The following is a 20,704-nucleotide window of genomic DNA, read 5'->3' on the forward strand; positions in this document are numbered from 1 at the left end:
CAGGGCACTGGAAAGTGCTGGCGCTGCCAAAAACCCAGTGTGTGCTACAGCTCCCCAAACATCCCTTTATTTTTATTGTTCTGTTAATTACTGTTTAAACTTTAATAAGTCACTTCGTCAGGAGGGGACCTCTACTGAAGAGATCTGTGCAAACAGAGCACTCGGAGGGACCCGCTTAAACCGCAGCCTTTTCTCCAATGTGGGAATGTTTGTTTAAGATGGAAACCTGTTATTTTAGGGACAGTTACAGAAAACAAGAATTGCGACAGTTAAATTATCAAGGCTGTGAGGCAGACAGCTGCGGAGAGCACCATCGATGTGAAGCTGCCGAGACACACGGGAACATACACGGTGAGGACTGTGGCGAGATATAGATATAACCCACCGTCCGTTCCCTGGAAAGTTTAAACTCTATATTATCCCATCTGAGAAGTCTCCGAAAACTCAATCAGAGGAAATAAACTCCAGGAGTTTAATAAGATCAGACATATATTATATACCAAGCAAGGCTATGGCAAAGCAAGCAGCATCCTTAAAATGAATGTCTATACCATCTTACAGAACTTGTAGACAAACGGCGCTTCCTAAATACGGAGTGGGACAAATGTGGCATTATATGCACTGTCGGACTCGGCTTTGCTACATATATTATACACGTGAACGAACACTTAAGAGTCTGTCTGTCCCTCATGGCTAAGGAAAGCATCTATAAAAAAAAAAAAAAAATGCAAGGAAATTTCCATATTCGTGCAAATTGCTTTAAAAGCATTTTATCTTGTCATAAAAGGCAAGAGTGCTGTGCGAGTGATCCTGGTCTGAGACGATTGGACAGCAGTGCATGGGCTGCTAATGGCCATTTTGCTCCAGGGTGGCTTATTAAAAAATTTATACACAAATGCTTAAAATTGCATAAATTATTTAAAATAAAAAAGGAACCAAGTAAGCACTTTAATGACTTGTACCCCCCTTCTGTTGCTGTCCACATAAAGTGACAATAAAGAAAATAAAGCGTAGCCTTGTGTTGTATTGTGTCAGGCTTTGTATGATGTCTCCCGTACCAGCCTGAGATATTCAATGATCTGTAGAAGTTGTAAAGTTCCTTAAGTTTCACTTTACCGTTATATGATGCTCTGGCTATTTGTACTTTTTGTGTCCAGATTTGTCCATGTATCTGTTCACGTCAGATTTTTTGCAAAAAAAAAAACCTGAGCCTAAAAGTCTTATGTCTGAACGTACTCAGTTTTGCAGAGAGCCTCCGGATCTGTTTGGACCAGGATCCGGTTACCCTATAGTGCACGCCAGGGGTATTCTGGGGAAACCTTCTCTCCCCAAGGACTGGAAGGAGGCAGGGTTTCTCTTATCATATGTTAGAACTCCAAATTGTGGCATCACTAATTGGCAATTCCATTTTGGGTTTTAACGTTCATTTTTAAAATGAAAAGGCCAGGAATTTTTACGTACAGGAACAATAAAAAGATGAGTTAGCTATGGTCCTATATGGATGAAAATCCGTCCATTGGCGCTTTCTTCATCCTTATATTTTCTGCTCTCGGAAGTATGGTTCAGAGGCAGAAAGGAAATACTGTATTATAGCTCGTGATAAATCGGCCTAGGTAAACACATTTGCACGTCCGGTTTCTAATTGAAAAAAAAATTATAATAATAAAAAAAAAGGACTAGACGTATGAGTTGTTGCGTTGTGTGTCTGTGTGAGGAGCGGCGAGCTGTGTGTAGCACTAGTGTAGCTGTTGTGTTTGTAAGATGCCCTCGCAGGCAGGCAGGCAGCGCTGAGCTGGCTGTACATTGATTTGTGTGCATGGTGCAGCTGCCGACCTCTATTGAGGAACAAACATAATCAGCACTGACGCAAATTAGATGGTTATTCGTTTTGAAAATTGACAGAAAAACAATAAAAAAGATGAAATGCTCCCAAATCAATAGATATAATGAAATTCAAATAATCCGAGAGATGAGGTCTCCATGGCAACTGATAATGTGGAAAAGAAAACAATTTAATAAAGGACAGACACACTTTGCAAACAGATTGGCGAAGGGGGGGGGGGGGGGGGTTGGTTACTGTGTCTTCGTGAAGGATCACTGTCCGTCCCAAGGACGGCTGCAATAATTAAGAGGGCCTTTCGGTCCAGAAAGTGCAGATTCAGGTTTTAATACACAAAATTATTTCAGGAGCAGTGAATCGGAAAGTCGTTTGTTTTGACCTTCCAGTGAGGCCTGCAGCAGGGCATGGCGGAGACGCCAGGGCTGGAAGGGCTGAGTTATGGCATATTTGTGTTTTTATAGAGCGGAGGGGAGGGGGAGAGGTTAAACAGTATTTACAGCTCACTTGTTTTCAGAAGGAGAGAGAAATCGAGTTTATGGAGGAAAAAAATGCACACGTTGGATTGATTATTCTCTTTCTATTCAGTTGTGAAGCAATCTAGGGGGCATTTTTTGTGTTTTTTTTTTTTAAGTAGGTGAAGCATATGTGATTGGATGGGGCATTGAGATGTCCTCTGATGGGGTGGCGAATACTCTAATTTTGGACATGGTTTTCCATACCAATTGGTCAATTGTTAAATTCCACCTGACAAACATTTGTTATGGTTAAAATCTTCCCTTTTTGTCAGCTTTCATCTATTGCGTATGGGCTGCTTAAAGGGGTTTTCAAGCATTTTAATATTGATGGCCTATCATCTGTATAGGCCATCAATATCTGATCAGCGGGGGTCCGACACCCCGAACCCCTCCCTGATCACCTATTAAAGAGTAGCTCCATCCACTGTGTAGTGGATAGAGCTGGTAACTGCAGCACTGCTCCCATTCACTTCGGTGGGAGCAGTGCTGCAGTTAATCGCTCCATCCATTACACAATGGACAAAGCTACTCTGAAAAAGCTTTTCGGCAGGTATATGGGGTGCTGGATACCCTACAGGTCAGATATTCTGCAGGATAGGTCATCTATGGTTAAATCTTGAATACCCCTTTAACTTACTTGTCAGGTGGATGTTGGTCACGTGGGGTCCTTTATTATTTATTAGATAATGTTTTTTCATTGGTTGGAATCCGGGAGGTTGTATTAAGACTGACATTTCACACGCCATTCTTAATACTAAACCCTGTTGGCGTACGACACACCCGAATAATTGAGATCATAATTCTGGTGAAGAAAAACCAAATCAGTGCCAGCTAGGCTGGCATGGAATGCTGGTCGAATGAGCGCCAGGTTATGATGAGTCAGGCTTCAGAGTTCTCGCCCATGGCCTGCATTCTCCCACCCGCTTTTTGTAAAGGTGGCGAGGGAGATGGAAAAGGGCAAAAAAGTCACAATTTTGGGCACAAAGTTAATCCATTACCCACTTGGGCTATTAAATTGTTAGGACTTAGTATTGATAGTTCTTGATTAAAATGAGTGACAAAATAATTGTCATCAAAACTTTGGCTCACTCTTCAGAGGCAAATTGGGTAGTTTCAGAACATTTAGATGTCAAGCAAATCCATGGACGCCCAGGTATTGGTAATATGGGTGGAATTTTTCTTTCAATGTTTGGCTTATGGATATTGCAAAAGGAATAAGATATTACTGTCACTGATCCTATACACTGCCATGATTCTTCACCTAAATTCTCTGGTAGACCACCTGCACATGATTTAGATTAATAGTAGTCACACTGGTTTATGCCCGCTTACATGGACCAGTTTTTCAAACCGTGATACAAGATTGGTGGTTCATAGATCTGTTTGTGAGGATGATGATGGCCATTATCTGCCAGCATTGTGTTGTACAGATACATGATACAGCGCCCATGGAAATCCATAGGCCCATACATCTGATTGATATAGAGGTTTGAGAAATTGCTTCTTGAGGTGAATACTATATCATACAGAGGTACCATATGGCGGCACGTGATGTACTGAAGTATCCCTAATAGGGAGCCATTTGAAGCTCTGTACACATTGTACTGATATATGCATGAGGCTCAAGACTGGCATAAAAGTGGTATTACCATCTTCATCTAATAGCCACAATTTCCTCATAAAATGATGGTTATTTTGCTTTAGTATAGGGGGTATGGTATGCTGCAAAAGCAATAATGTACGATAAGTGCAGTCTAAATGAAAAAGTACTTAGGTCTAAACCACAATGGACAGTTTCTACAATTCTGGCCCAATCAATAAAATAAAAATGATGCAGAAAATAATTTGCTGTGTGCCTTGAGATAATAACATATGTTGCCTGGCCCAGCGCACAGTCATGTAAACTGGATCGGGCACTTTGTATTGTATCACAGCCTCTACAGCTCATACATTGTGCAAGCTTCATCCAGAGAAGAGGATAATACATCTTTAGGAAGAAATATATGCTCATTTTTCTTAAGCAGCATTCACACTGAATGAAATGTTTAGAAGTCTCGCCAAGGGGTAACTTTATTTCCTACCAGGGAGTTCAGAGACACACAGACAGAGCTATAAAGCAGAGTACAGGGAGCTGACAGCCGGCCCTGCATTAGAAAACCTATAATTCAGCAGGGATGCCAGGTCCATCCCCCCTTTCTTTCCACGCCATGATTTACAGATAGAACAAGGGAGGGGGCTCATTTTTCTGGACCAGGATAGAAAGGCTAGGACAATCAGCAGATCTTGAGAGGGCTGGAAAATGGAAGGGAAAAAGTGCACAGCAACCTTCTGGAAATTGAAAAGACAAGACTGCATAATAAGGAGGGTCAATGGTGGTATAAAACAGCCTGTATTGTGGATGACCATCCCTGGCATGAGAGAGCCATCTTCTGAGAACAAGGGCAGTTCCTGGAGTCTGGTATAGCCATAAATGAAAAATGTGGTTGGATAGTGGCTATCATGTCAAATAGCTACCTTAGATAAGCATCAAATGGTTCTTAAAGGGATTGGCCAATCTGGGACATTGATGGCACATCACTAGAAATATGCATCGATGTCAGATAGGAGCAAGATCCAGAGGTGGGGCCCGCACCTATCTCCAGAATAGGGCCCCCGAATCGAAGCAGAGCACACCACACCGCCATGAGAGTTCTGAAAACAGCCGAGCGGTGAATACAGAGTGTGCCACGCAAGAGTGGCCACCTCTCAATTCACCGCTATAAGACTGCTGAAAATAGCTGAGCCAGAGCTCTGCTATTTTTGAAACTCTCATAGCGGTGAATGGAGGGTGGTTGCACATGCATGGATGCTTTCACTTCGCTTTGGGGGCCCCGTTCTGGAGATCAAAGTGGGTTCCAGATGTGGGACCTGCACCTATCTGACAATGTTAGCATATCCATGTCTCAAATGGGACAACCTCTTTAAAGTGGTTCTCTGGGAATTAAGAAAATTAAAATACTTAAATATTACTTTTTTATAAATATATTCTCAAATACCTTTTATTAGTTATAAGTGCTCCTTTTGTCTAGGGAGAAATCATTAGAAGAAATAAAATGGCCGTGATCTTATTAGTTCACACGTAACCTGTCCTAATCACACATCATCCTCATTCTCATCCTCCTCTTCTTGTCATGGATTATCATCCTGAATAGAGCTGATAAGATCTTCAGCTGAATCTCTGTGGGAATGGAGTCCATGAGTAGACATAAAGTACTGAGAGAACGGACAGGACAGACTGTGGTAATGTAGACTGCATACAAGTGCTGCTGCTCATCAGCCACATCCCCACTGTCCTCTCTGTACTTCATGTCTCCTCATGAACTCCATTCCTACAGAGAATCAGCAAAAGATCTTATCTGTATTCAAGATCATAATCCCTGACAAGCAGAGCAGAGAGGAGGATGAGGCAGCTCTTCACCTCAGTGTTCTGAAGTAACTGTCCTGCTGTGTGATTAGGACAGGCTTTGTGTGCACTAATAGGACGGCAGGCATTTTATTTCTCCTATTAATTGCTCCCTAGACAAAAGGAGCCATTGTAACTGATGAAAGGTACTTGGGAATAAATTTATAATAAAGTAATATTTAAGTATTTTCATTTTCCTAATTCCTGGAGAACCCCTTTAAGTAAGATGGAGTATCTATGCCAAAGATTGCCATCCACAGCCTGGTACATATAAATATTTTTTATCAACTACTTGGGTCTGAGGGATAATCACTAGTTTATCATGTTTTTTTCTGTACACAGATCCGTATGGACTATATATCTCAGGTTCTAGGATGTGTCTATACGTTACATTGTCACAGGCCCGGATCCTCAGTGATGCATTGTGGGAGTTACCGCAGCACTCAGGGTGTTTCAGGACTGCCGCCAAAGATTTAATATTTGTTTGAAATGAGAAACGATTCTCAAATGAATTTAGAAAGCTCTGGAATTAATGTCACCTCCCTTTCAATTTCTGATGCTTGCTGATTTGAATATTTATAAATATCAGTAAATTATTTATTGGGGCAATCTGCCGTACCATTTAACAATTGCATTTAACACTTTGCATGCTGAAGCCGCATGTGTTATTAACAGGGTCGGTAGCCTCATGTACGGACAAATCTTTATGGTAAACTTCACTTTTGGGTAATAAGACAAAGGCTTTGGTTAACCTTTGATTACGTATTGGACATTTCATTTCCAGCAGTTTTCTGGTGTACTGTTAGGGTGCCTCTATTCGGTGAATGTAGAGCACATCACAACAGTCCCATCAATAATCTGCAAGTCTCCTCTCCGAAATATCACTTATAGGGGAGTTTTATGTCTCAATATTACCGTCTTAGCATTCGTTAAACTTCACAGGTAGATGTTCCAATGTACCAGGTATGTAATAACTCCTAGGACCACTGTAGCATTTTTACACTATTGTGTCTATGTTGTGCTGGGTGTTGTAGTACTCTGGACATGTGCAGTCCCTGGGGGTCACCCTGGCACAATGTGATGAAGGTGACAAGTTCTAGTTTGTGCCATTGACACAAGTGTTGATGCTGGTGATGAGTCGTCTGCACTGCACAGACAATCAGTTCATCAGATGCAAGCAATTAAGTTTACCTAATGAAAATACACAGGATTAATATTTCATCTGGCTGTTTGGAAGATGTGGTACTAACAAGCTGGGTGAATGACAGCTGGAAACAGATGCCCCTCTTTTTAAAGAATAAGCCACACACCGAGACCTTCCAGATATATTTCAGGTAGCACAATACAAGGACGAGATTTAACAAGAGATTACCAAAAGAGGAGGAAGGATTTCTAGAATTTTTGGATTTCTTTTTTGCCCTGTACAAATGTGCAAAAAGTTGGATACCACTTTATGGTATTTATGGCCAAACATCTATGATGTATTAGTATTGTGCATTCTGAATGTCTTCAGCTTAGGCTTTGGGTGAGGTATTTCATAGCCTCACAAATGAAGGTACTACTTAGATTTTGTCAGCTTCCATTATTTCAAGATGGTTGTATGGGTCATTTTACTACACGTCAGCAGTCTACAGAAGTGAGAGCATGCTTCTATCAGAAAAATAATCCAAGAATACAAGCAAAAAAAAAATAAAAAATTAATGGAAATTTCATTGCAGCACGCTCACTAAAATTCCTAGTCTCCTGGAAGCGTAAAACTGACAAGGACACAATCAGGGACAATGAATGTCCAAGGTCATTTCCTGAACTAAAAGCAATAATGTGTTTTATTGATAATCTGGATGGTAGAATGTGCTGTATACTGGATACACCAGCATGCAGTGATTTTCATTCTAACCCCATGAATACATGGGTGTATGGTACCGAGGGCCACATCCACATTACAGTGGGGGGCTCACAAATTTCAGCTGTGTCTTGACTTGAAAGAGATTATGGAGGCCTAAACCATGGAAGTTCTAAAGAAAATTGTTGTTACATGGGAAGTCTGAGACAATAAATAATTTTTTATTATTTTAAAGAATTTTATATACTGACACACTTGTATATTAGATATTTTTTGAATTTGCAGAATTGACTCAAATAGGGCTGATCTACAATACTAGGCACAGACTATGGACAGGAGTGGTGGTGGGAAGAAGTAGACCCAATTTGTAATCTCAGACATGCCCATTTAGCAGACATCACATTAAGTACAGTGGGACTCATTTACTAAAGACTGGCATTTCACACCCCGTAAAAACCCTATCTGAGTAAAACGCAATCATATTATTAAGAGATGCAGGCCCCTTAATAAATTTATTGCATCTGTGATGTCGAGAAACTGAAACCTAAGCTAGCTGGAAGCTGGCAGAGACTTCGGTTATACTGTTTTCTGGCGTAATATATGGTAAATTTGTTGGGCAATGGTGGCCCCCCTACCAATAAGCAACACGCACTTTCTTAAAGAAGTGGCGACAGCAGCTAAGAGAGGCAGAAAGTCGCAGAATCATTGCACAGAATGCTGTTGCATAAACATTTTTACCTTTTGGACACCAGAAAACTGGTGTATATAGCATTTGAAGATGAGCCCCAGAAACTCCCAAAAAATGGATTAGCCAGGTAAAGTTTAAAGGGATTTTCCAAGTTTTTTCTACTGATCCTCAGGTTAGGTGATCAGTATCTGATTGGTGGGAGTCTGACTCCTGCCACCCCTGCTAATCAGCTGTTTGACAAGGCCGTGGTGCTCACCAGAGCTCCTAGCAGCCTACCAAGCACAGCGCCCTCCATTGGATTGCAGCACTGCCCAGTGTCGGACTGGGGTACTTAGGGCCCACCAGTGTAACTGATTCTGGGGGCCCACCTTAGGGCTACTACACACAAACTTATTTTTTTTCCATGTCCGTACCGTTCCGTTCACTTTAATGGGGGTCGCAAAAAAAAAAATGACTGTGTGCATTCTGTGTCTATGTTCGCATGGCTGTTCTGCACGGATACGTACTGTGTATAATGTGATGGAAAGGAGGCAATATGAAGTATCACAATACATTAGTAAGTGTCTTGTAGTAACTGCATGATAAATGCAATTTACTGAAGTGAGACAAACCCTTTAACCCCTTTAAGCATAAATGTCTGGCATGAAATTTACTAAATCGTAACCTCCTCAGATTGCACATAATCTACAGTATATTTAAAAGGGTTGTCCTACCATAATGACCTATTGCCTATCTACAGGATAGGTGATAAATATCAGATTGCTGGGGTCTGACTGCTGGAACACCCACTGATCATGAAAAACGGGGTCCTGAGACATTCAATTACATTACCACCAATGTATGTACACAAGGGTCTTAAGAACACGTTCCCTTAATCATGGGGGTCCCAGCAGTCAGACCCCCATCAATCAGATACTTATCACCTGTCGTGTCATAGCTGTTGGACCTTTTCACATTCCCTATCTTTAAAGGTTTTCTTTGGGTGTAAAAAAAATAAAATTAAAATTAAAAACCTGGCCCAAAATATGTGTCAAACTAAAATAGAAATGCTCACCTGTTAAAGGGGCTGTGTCCACTTTTCTAGTTATCCTCTATCCACAGGATCGGGGATAACTAAGTGATCTGTGGGGGTCTGAACGCTGGAGCCCCCACTGATCCCCGTTCTTGATTGAGTGGCAGGTCGAGCATATGCCCTGCCTCTCCACCCATTCTCCATGGGGTCGCCGGAGATGGTGGAATACAGCGCTGGCTATTTCCAGTGGTCCCAAAGAAAATAAATGGAGCAGCAGGGCATACGGGGGAACAGGACCCGTTCCTGGAATCAGTGGGAGGTCGCAGAATTGGACCCCACTAATCATATAGTTATGCCCTATGGTGTGGAGAGGATAACTTGAAAACCTGGACAACCCCTTTAATTCCTCCACTACTCCACCTCTTTACATGGCAGCAGCAGTGATGCCTGTAAATATGGAATATCATCACTGCCGCCATGTAAACCATACGTGTCAATACTGGAGAATGTGACGCACTGTGCAGAATTTTTCAGTCATAAGTCCAACCCCCTTTGCAGGTCACAACCTTTAACAAAGCCCAAGCAAAGGTGCTAGAGGAGCAATGTGAGCAAAAGGCACAAATGGAGGGTCATAACTGAAACAAAGGCATAAGGGTCACCTGAGGCAGGGTAATAGTGGTGATCCTGGAGCAGGGGTAACTGGAGAAGAGGCAATATTAGCGGTGCATTTAGAGTGGAGGCATCTGGAGCTGGGGCACTAATGGGGGTGCACCTAAAGCTGAGGCATTAGGGTCGCCTGAGGCAGGGTAATAGTGCTGATCCTGGAGCAGAGGTATTAGGGGGGCAACTGGAGAAGACGCAATATTAGGGGTGCATTTAGAGTGGGGGCATTGGGGGGCATCTGGAGCACTTATGAGGGTGCACTTAAAGCAGAGGCAGTGGGGGGACCTAGGGCAGAGTCCCCCCCAATACCACTCTGAACTCTGCAGAGAACAGCACACATAGATCTGTGTCTGCTATAAACAAATCCCCTATTTCCCCCTTACAGTCGTCTACAGCTCACTACTGTCACACACTGTGCTTCTCTCCAGCAGCCAGTTTTCTGATAGCAGGGAGGGCAGGAGGATGGCCAGACATGTTCTCTCCTCCTTCACTGCCAGCAGCTGGGAAGTTTAGAAGATACTGCAGGGCCTCCTGTACAATTTACACCAGTAGGAGGCTGCATCGCTGTGAAATACTGCCACCTAGTGGCTACAATAATTATAACTCCTGAGAAACAAGAGAAATAATTACTCCTCCGTATTATCTCTGGGCGCAGGAGACTGGGGGCCCACCGAGGAATCCCCCGCCTCCCCGGTGGGCCAGTCCGAGCCTGGCTGTGCCCCATTTACTTGAATAGAGCTGAGCTGCACGTAGGCTATGTGACCATCGAACGTGATGTCCCTGGCCTAGGGTAAACTGCAAGGAGTCCGCAGGACTCGCTGTGGCCTTTTCAATCAGCTGTTCAGTGAGGGTCTTGGGTGTCAGACCGCCACTGATCAGATACTGAGGATAGGTAATCTGTATAAAAGACTAAGAAAACACCTTTAAATAAGGTAGTAATTTCCTCTGTTTCCTCTGTTTCAATTTACATATACTTCGGTTTCATGGCTTTCTTCAAGTAATCGTCAGCATTGATATTTCAGATTAATACATTATGTTCATTGATCTAGAATTAGTCAGGTAAGTTTAAAGCTGAACCACATCCTCCATATTACAACCCGATTTGCAGTTAGGCTTGGTTCACACAGTATAATTTTGTTGAAAGTTTTATTTCACCTTTATTAAAAATAAATAAATCACAAACAATACCGGTACTTTTTTTTCTACAAGAGCTGTGTGACCTATAGCCACTCCTGTATAAGACGCACATCCCAGCATACTCCTAGGTGGATTTTTCCATAGATTAGAATGAAGAAGCAGAGTTCCTCCTTGCAGATCTTTCTCCCGTGCATCCTCACTACTTTTGGAAGGCAGGCCCTTGAGGCAATTAAATAGCGCTGGCATTGTTTTAAGAGGAAGTTGTGTGTGTAAATAAAGTAGTTGGTGAGTTTGTGCTGGGAAAAAGATGAAAATGTTCAGTTTGACAGGCCGGTTTTATGAATGTCTTCCTTATATTGATGTAAAATAAAAGAATTTTTGTTTGGGCTAAATGAAATAAAGCGGGATGTTTATTTTAACAGAGTAATAACATGCTGGGCTCGTCAGACCAGTGCAGGAGCAGCCAGTTAACCATTTCTACTCCACTGTGATTAACATCCATTTCTTGATTATTCACCATGGTCACCTTCACATTTTCTTATGGATTTATATGTACCCAGTGAGATACAGCCATGACACCCCCCAAGCCCTAACCTTAGAAATAGCTCAGGGTCCGGACGCTGTTAAGGAGAGTTGTTCTGGCCGCCCTTTAACATGTCGAACCTCCAGTGTGTTTGCTGTAAACGGTGGGGTTAGAGGATTATATTTGGGAGCAGTGCACCGGGGTCTGACTTACACCAGTATATTGCCGGCAACATGATGAAAAAGGCAGCCATGCTTCTGTTATGGCAATGGATATATGATCAGCTCTGCTTTAACGGCCAAAAGACGAGGAGCGTAACTCACAAGTACTAAATAAATCATAGTAAAATAAGGTGGCTTTAAAGGGAACCTGTCAGCAACAATTGACAGGGCACTGCAGGTCCTGATAAACCGAAATCAAACTCTCAGCAGTTCCCTTTTGGCGATGGACAGGTACTTTTTCAAAGTTATATCTTTGTCCATGGAGTCATTGGGGTGTCTTAAAGCAATGGTGAACCAGCCCATCTTAGTTTGATTGACATCCTCATGGCCTGGACACGTTATCGGCTGTGGCACTAAATTCTCATGCTGGGAGGATGTCAGTCTAATTAAGATAGGCTGGGTCATAGCAGTGACTCCATCATTGTTCTAAGACCCCCCCCCCCCCCCATGACTTTTTGTCATGAGATTTATCAAAACTGGTGCAAAGGAAAGCTGGTTTAGTTATCTGTAGCAACCAGATTGATCCTTTAACCCCTTCAGCCCTGGGCGATTTTCTGTTTTTGTGTTTTCGTTTTTTACTCCCTGCCTTCCTGGAGCCATAACTTTTTTATTTTTCCATTCGCATAGCCATATGTGGGCTTGTTTTTTGCGGGACAAGTTGTAATTTCTAATGGCATCATTTACTTTAGCATACGATGTGGTGGGAAGCTGGAACGAAAATTCCAAATGGGGGAAAATTGGCAAAAAAAAAAAATATTCTGCCATAGTTTTATGGGTTTTGTTTTTATAGCGTACCCTATGAAGTAAAACTGACATGTCTGTTTCATTCTGTGGGTTAGTACAGTTACAGCACAAGCGGGCGCCATCTTTAAAGACCCGATTAGCGCTGTACATGTATGGCGCCAGTCATGAAGGGGTTCATTTTCAAAGCAGCTCTGAAAAATGAAAGGTGGAATCTGATTGGTGCCTATGTGCAACTAAGCCAGTTTTCCTTTACACTGGTTTTTATGCATCTCCCCCATGACTCTGAGACAGTGATCCATGGATCACATTTCCATACAGGTACTTTTTCAAAGTTATAAATCTCTAAAAAGGGACTGCTGAGAGTTTCATAGGGTTCGTGTCTGATTTCATTATAACAGGACCTACATTGCCATTAGTTTTATATGTTGCTGATGAGTTCTTTTTAAGAGTCAGTGACAATTCTCACCTTTGTATCTTAATAGAACATTGCAAAAATGAATGTTTAAAGAGGACCTGTCACCACAAAATGCAATGCAATCTGACAGGACCATGTTGTAGAGCAGGAGGAGCGGAGCAGATTGATATATAGTATTTGTAAAACCTGTGCTTTTTCTACCTCCTATGAACAGCTATCGGTGCAGGTGGAGGGGTCCTCAGTGATTGATGGCATTGTGTGTACAAGTGTCTATGTGGCCTCCCTCCTGTACCGATAGCTCTTCACAGGGCTGCAGATGTTAATGTAAAAATTACAAGTTTTACTGAATCTTTTGAAACTAGATATCAATCTGCTCAGCTCCTCCTGCTCTATAACCTGGTGCTTTCAGATTGCATTGTATTTTTTGGGTGAAAGGTTCTCTATAAAGAAACTTTGTAGCATGTAGTATTTAAAACAACCAAGAATTACATAGAAAATACAGTCTCTGAGAAGTAATCAGCGCTTCTACCCTGGCAAAATGCCTTTTAAGGGGTTGTCCAGCTTTTTTTTACTTTTTCTAAAGTGTCATAAGCAGCCTGTTGTACTTATTGAAAAAAATCATACTCGCCTGCTCTGTTCTGGCTCCCTGACTCACTGCTGGATCCCATGCCACCTGGAGACACGTCACTGTTGAAGCCAGTCATTGGCTGCAGCAGTGCACATGAACCCATCAATGTGGAAGTTTATAGGACAGGGACTGCAGGAGGAAACTGGAACAGAATGGTAGGGAGCAGGTAAGTAGAATTCTTTTTATAACAGGGTACTTCTGGCATTAAAAAAAAAAGCTGGATTACCCCTTTTTTTTTTAATATCTTGCATTATTTATGTATTTTGCCTGTAGCTGCACTAGAGATGAACCTGGGCACAACAAATCCTATGTCTTCAGAGGTTTCCCAGTGGAATTTAAACGGTGCCCATCACTAAAGTTTCGATTCACACTGAAAATACTGCTGTGGGTATTATATTAAGAAAGAAAAGTAAAAATTTATTTTAGGGCATTGTAAATAATTGCGTAGATTAAAAAAGGTGCCAGTATATCTTTAAATAAACCCACTGTCTGATTCTGCCGATCCACCCCCTGGAGGTATATCAGGTGCCCAAACTTATTTGCAATGGGAGGCTTTGGTTCTACTAGACTTTCCCTTTAAGCAATGGTTAGGTCTGCAGCTGCTGTGGGCCATGCAGGTGGTTCATATGTTGCATTGCACCCTTGTAATTGTGTCACGGTCATTTACCACTGCTGTTCTCTACCTATAGCTGAAAGAAGTGTTTGCACTGACAGAACCTCAGGAAAGCCGAAGATGGCTGCCAAACGGAAAGGCGGCCTGAAACTAAATGCTATCTGTGCCAAACTGAGCCGGCAAGTTGTATCAGAACAGGGATCAGATACAGGAGATGCTGAAGTTGGACCTTTAGAAAACAACGAAAGGAATGGAGAACAAAAACGATTGGATCCCACTGAAGGTCTTGGCACTGATCAACGAAGTGCTGAGGAAGATAAGCGACGTAGGGAAGTGATCGAGAAATGGGTCAATGGAGAATACACAGATGAACCCACTGAAAGGACGAACAAAGACTGCAAAAGAATAGGACTGTCCGAGCTTCCCCCCGATGGGGTCTATATGGTACAGCCTAAGGGGTGCAGCGATGAAGAAGATAACACTGAGTCCAGAGGGCCCCGAGGCAGTAGATACCTGGAAGAGAGAGAATCAGAGAGGACGGTCTCCAAGGATGCAGAAGCACCTGCGAAGCTAACCTCAGGAGCACCCTCAGGTAGGTGATTTCATAATAATACCGATCGTACCTAGCTGTGATTAGTGAAATACCAAAAAAATTCTGGTATCCCACAATGCAAGAAGAGGTTGACCATTCTGTACTGATGTACGTAATTACTAGGGTGAACCTGAGAGGACTGTGGGGGCTATAGGGAGCATGTTAGGATCTTTCTAGCAGTAACACCATTCTACAGATTAAATAGCACAGTTACATAGATGTATGATGCATTGGTTACCCGGCCCGTTCCTCCTCCGGGGTCACTGACCATGAAGCCAGACAGGAGCGGGCTGGTAAGCCCTGTCTCTCGGTCTGTGTGAGTGTTTAGGCGGTCAGGCTCTTGGCTTGGCTGTCTGCTGGTTGGCTGCGAGTGGCAGTGCTAGGCTCATAATTATGCATGAAGATATAAACAGAGCTGTTTAATTATCCTTCACCACATCAGTGACAAAGTAATTAACAAACATTGTGAGATCAATGGGAAGATGTGTGACCTTCAACAGACGCCCATAGGAAAGCATTTCCCTCTATGGGACAAGGTGACTTCGCTCATTGTGTGCACAGATAGCGGCATAAACACACAAATGACTGCAGGAGTGCAGTGCACACGGCCGCTTCTACTCACATATTGGATCAAGAAATAATCCAATGTCTTTAGTGTTTTTTTCCTTATATAGCCGGAAGGCGCTATTTTTATCTCCGAGTCCTGTGTCCCTTGAAATCTCACCAGGGGACACTGGAGGGAGCTTTATCTGCACTACATGCAAACAGAGGGGTCTAGATCTAATAAACACACAGGTCAGTTTCCTGCCCTGTTAGTGAATGAAAATAATCAGCTTTGTTCATGATCGTGGTCATCAGGCTATCACTACATTTATAATAGTCATCAGTTGCACTGTTACATCTAGAAGCCCCCATACACCTTACATTCTAATCAGCCAGGCTGGCCAACTAGCTAAAGCTCCCGCGTCTCCCCTGACAGATGATGTTAGAGGAAAGAAGATTGGGCAAGTTGTGTTAGAGAGGCAGATTTTTCGTCTGATGATCGCTAACAAGCATTTGTAGTAACGCTCATTAGAAATCACCTGCCAGTGTAATACTGCTGCCGATAACCCGATGAACTAGCAAGCGCTCGATCATCGGGCAATCTAAATCTTTTGACATGTTTAAAAATTATCGTTTGCAGACGGCAGGTCGTGGTGTCTAATCACGATCTGCTGCCGGCAAACAACGACTTAGTGTCGGGAAGAGAGATGGCATAGCGATCGGTCCCTTCCCATGCTGCAGAGAAGATTGCTGCATGTAATAGCAGTGGTGTCCTCCGCTAGTGAGCAGGCGACGGTCGGGAAGGAAGCATTCAGTTGCCGAGCTGTCTAATACAGCCTTTAGTTCTGGTAGGAGATAAGTGTTGGCAAAGGTGGCTGGAAGCGGTTTTCATCTCTATTGCCATTGAAAACATGCATGCTCCATCAAACCGAGCATGCATGTGTATAGTGCAGTCCTAAGAATAGCTGTCGGCTGACAGCTATTGAAGGTGTATGGGCATCCTAAGCGACTGAGAACTAAATACTCACACTTTTATTTTATACACAAGTCCATGACACTTAAGGACTAGTTCACACCAAGGATTTTGTCTTTTTCAAAATCCACTGCAGATTCCATGGTTTCAGTTTGAATATGTCAGAGCAGCTCTCTTTAGCCCCATTGAATGTGGACAAGGTCTTCGGCTTCCTTCACACACACTTTTATTGTGGCTTTTTTTCTGGCTTGTTAAAAAAAACACATGAATTTCATGCCTTTTTAGTGGCTTTTGTGTCCTGAGCTTCATATTTCCCATAGACTCTATAAGGCCCCTTACACACACTTTTGATTTGGCGTTTATCTGCCACTAAAAAAAAACGCCATAGAAAATGCATTTTTTTTCCATACCGCGTGTGTTTTTTCTATTTATGGAGGCTTTTTGTAAACAAAAGCTACAGCTTTATGAAAGGTCACCTAAATAACATGTGTTTCATATTTTCCATAGGCTTTCAGCTAATGTCTGGAGCTGGTGTTTTTACCACAAAAAGCACACCAAAAACTACAGGTACAAAAAAAATGATGCTAAAATCACAAAAGTACAGAAAACAAAAAATGCAGAAGATGATGATTTCAATAATTTACTGCTTAGAAAAGTATAAAAACAAACCCACACTTGCAATGATGACATTTTGCACAAAATCAATATTCAGCCGCACATTACCCAGCATATATATATTACACATTTCCATACATTTTGACAGAAAAGACTTGGCTTCCCTTCCAGTGAAATGATTCCCTTTCCTATTAGGCCAAGATGGGAGAGCAGAGACATTTATGAAAACTTTGTTTAATGTACTGAAAAGCCATCGCAGAGAACATTCAGGGAATTGATTTTCTTGCCATTGATGAACTCCTTTTTATTTTACCAGTATTAATTACTTTTCTTTTTTTTTTAAGAAATTAATTTAAAAGTCATAAAACCTAGTGAGTGAGCCAGATGTGTGTGCTAGGCAAGGATAGATCAGACTGTGTTCTCCGTGAATCTGAACATTTCTTTTTTGTGCATACAGGAGAAGCATCCTCTTTGCGAGATTATGCAGCCAACACTATGAGTGAATTTCTGGGGATGTTTGGGTACACTCAACCAAATGTGAGAGATGAGCTTGCAAAGAAGATTAGCTTTGAGAAGATCAATGCTGCTACCTCCGAGCCAAACTCTGCTGAAGACCCTCTCAGCAAAAGAGCCAGGTTCTCCAAATATGAGGAGTACATCAGAAAGCTAAAAGCTGGAGAGAACCTATCTTGGCCTGCCCATGTTATAAAAGCTGAGGAACTCAACTCCAAACCTATACAGAGCAAAGACAACACATCAACTTTGCAGCCAACACAGCAACCCCTAACTAGCAGAGGCCCAGGACATGAGGCAATCGTTTTGCAAGAGCCCAAACCTACTGTTGTGCCCCTGACGACGGCTGGCAGCTCTCAAATGCAAGGCCTTATGTCTCGATCTTCCAAGTATGACTTTTTTATTCAGAAATTAAAAACTGGAGAGTCTTTGCGGCCACAGAATGGAAACACCTACAAAAAACCCTCCAAATATGACCTGGAGAATGTCAAGTATCTTCATCTATTCAAGCCAGGTGAAGGGAACCAAGACATGGGCGGATCGATTGCTTTTAAAACAGGAAAAGTTGGGCGCCCTTCCAAGTACGATGTGCGCAATATCCAAAAACTCACTCCACTGAAAGCTGCAGCAGTTGTCCCCAGCATATCCCCTGCCCCTCTCACAAGCACTCCCACCACTCCTGTGCCCGCGTCTGAGCAACCAGTCGCATTGCCTTTCAACACTCCAGAATATCTAAAGTCAACTTTCTCAAAGACAGACTCCATCACTACAGGAACAGTCTCCACTGTCAAGTAAGTACCTGCTGGATGGGCTCACACGCTCATACAGATGTCCACTTTGCTGACATTGTCAATAGTTCAGAACTCAGAAGACGTCATTTGTAGAAAAGGAGAGGCATAGCACAGGACATAGTGCCTGCACAGTAGAAAATGGAGAAAGCATGTCCTAAAACATTTAAGCATTTAGATGTGAGAGGAGCAAAAGAGGGTTTCATAAAAAAAAAAATAATATGTGCTGGTAGTTATTATGCAGCTTGTACGGTGATGGGTATTTTTTTACAAAATGAATAGCGTAAATAGGAACACTACAGGCAGACTAAATGTATGCGTGGGGGTGCCTGTCGCAGGAAAGGGGGATCTAAATTATGTTTATGGAGGGTTGAAGTAATTTGGGTGTGGATTACTAACATCCAGATCCAGGAGCGTGGCATGAGACGGAGCTGGATAGGGAGCTAAGTGGACTCTAACCAGCTCTGGCCTGTCTTTCTCACCAGGAATGGACTGCCCCCAGACAAGCCCCCAGAAGATGTTAATATTTACCAGAAATACATTTCCAGGTAGGAGTGGTTTGTATGGCGATGAGAATGTTTCTGTCTGTCTGTCTGTAGGACCATGTGCCAGTTCTCACCAACATCCAATCAGCAAGATGCCATATCCAGAATATTTCTTCTCTGTGTGCCATATCCATAGGAGACGTACATTATCACAAATATAGTCCAAGCTGCTATTATTTAGCTGTTCATTAAGATGATTTCACTAGTGTAACATACTTTACGTCTTTTCACTGGTAGTGTGGTTTTCTTTGTAGATTTTCAGGCAGCCAACACTGCGGGCATATTCACTGCGCGTATCAGTACCGGGAGCACTACCACTGCCTTGACCCCGAGTGTAACTACCAGGTAATATCATCTTGCCATTGCCTCTGGCTTTTAGTTAAAAGTTGTAAAATACATGTAGGGGGCAGTAGCCATACATACGAGTGACAGTTTCCTGTATTCTTGTGTTCAGAGATTTACCAGTAAGCAAGATGTTATTCGTCATTACAATATGCACAAGAAACGAGACAACTCTCTGCAACATGGATTCATGCGTTTCAGTCCTTTAGATGACTGCAGTGTTTACTATCATGGCTGCCATTTAAATGGCAAAAGCACACACTACCACTGCATGCAGGTAAGTCTTGTGGAAGGTAGGGCCAAATACAGAAGGCCAATATGCTTTTAGGCCAAAAAAATCTGATGAAGGCTACTTTCACACTAGCGTTAGTATTTTCCGGTATTGAGATCCGTCATAGGTTCTCAATACCGGAAAAAAAAAAAACGCTTAAGCTTTGTCCCCATTCATTGTCAATGGTCGACAAAACATAAATGAACAGAATGGAGTGCTCCAAAATGCGTTCCGTTCTCATACCGGACAGCAAACCGCAGCATGCTGCAATTTGCTCTCCGTCCTGCGATGCGGAGCAAAACGACCCACAATGCAAGTCAATGGGGACGGATCAGTTTTCTCTGACACAATAGAAAAAAGATCCGTCCCCCATTGACTTTCAATGGAGTTCATGACGGATCCGTCTTGGCTATGTTAAAAAAAAAATACAACCGCAGCTGTTCATAACGGATGCAGACGGTTGTATCATCAGTAACGGAAGCGTTTTTGCTGAACCCTGCCAGATCCAGTAAAAACGCTAGTGTGAAAGTAGCCAAACATGCTTTGCACTACATTTATTAAATGTTTTAGACACCTTTTTCGCCATGCCCAGCAAGCTCTTTAAGATACTAGACCAGTGACGGGTAACCTCCGGCACTCCAGCTGTGGTGAAACTACGACTCCCAGCATGCTCCGTTCATTTCTATAGAGTTCTGAGAACAGCCAAGCAAGTGTGTGCATCTTGGGAGTCCTAGTTTTACCACAGCTGGAGTGCCGGAGGTTAGCCATCACAGGGCTAGACTATATGTCAAAATTTTGACAGGTTTTTGTCTTTAAATTCTGGTTGAAATGAAGCTAACGAATACGTGTCTAAGGTCAGACAAATCAATCTAATGCTGCACCAGGTTTATCATTCAGCATCCGCCACTGTGATCCGGTGCATCATTAGATCTTCACGGTTTACACTGTCGTAATCTAGCAAATCTGTCCCAATGTATGCAAGAAAGCTGGAAAACCTAATTGATAAATATATCCTGTACAGCCAGGGAGGATCATCCCGTGCTTCTAAAGAAACGTCCTTCGGCATTTAACATAGATTTTTCACTTTTGAGCAACTGCTACTTTTTGCATTTTGAAGATTAGTTTGCAACAGTCTCTGTCCACTGCTCAGACGGCCGGATTAGTGACGCATATCAGCGACATTTTTCAACGTAAAACTAGATATGAAAAGATTGAACTGATTACTAAAACTGCATGGA

At 42.5% G+C, this 20,704-nt stretch overlaps 1 protein-coding gene across 11 annotated transcripts in view; it reads left to right on the top strand.

The window, feature by feature from the left end:
* The window catches only part of CASZ1 (castor zinc finger 1), a 251,035-nt gene that overhangs the window by 214,223 nt on the left and 16,108 nt on the right, over nucleotides 1-20,704 (top strand). For 8 of the 11 annotated variants that reach the window (XM_040430630.1, XM_040430646.1, XM_040430639.1 and 5 more), the window contains 6 exons: nucleotides 14,361-14,876; nucleotides 16,900-16,959; nucleotides 17,465-18,311; nucleotides 18,794-18,856; nucleotides 19,108-19,198; nucleotides 19,308-19,472. In XM_040430630.1, the coding sequence (XP_040286564.1) occupies nucleotides 14,405-14,876; nucleotides 16,900-16,959; nucleotides 17,465-18,311; nucleotides 18,794-18,856; nucleotides 19,108-19,198; nucleotides 19,308-19,472 (1,698 nt within the window). In that variant the 5' untranslated portion in view covers nucleotides 14,361-14,404. The remainder of the gene's footprint in view (nucleotides 1-14,360; nucleotides 14,877-16,899; nucleotides 16,960-17,464; nucleotides 18,312-18,793; nucleotides 18,857-19,107; nucleotides 19,199-19,307; nucleotides 19,473-20,704) is intronic. The other 3 variants (XM_040430613.1, XM_040430691.1, XM_040430620.1) reach the window with 2 other exon arrangements.

This window comes from Bufo bufo, chromosome 1 (genome assembly GCF_905171765.1).
Source record: "Bufo bufo chromosome 1, aBufBuf1.1, whole genome shotgun sequence".
NCBI classification, from domain to species: Eukaryota; Metazoa; Chordata; class Amphibia; order Anura; family Bufonidae; genus Bufo; species Bufo bufo.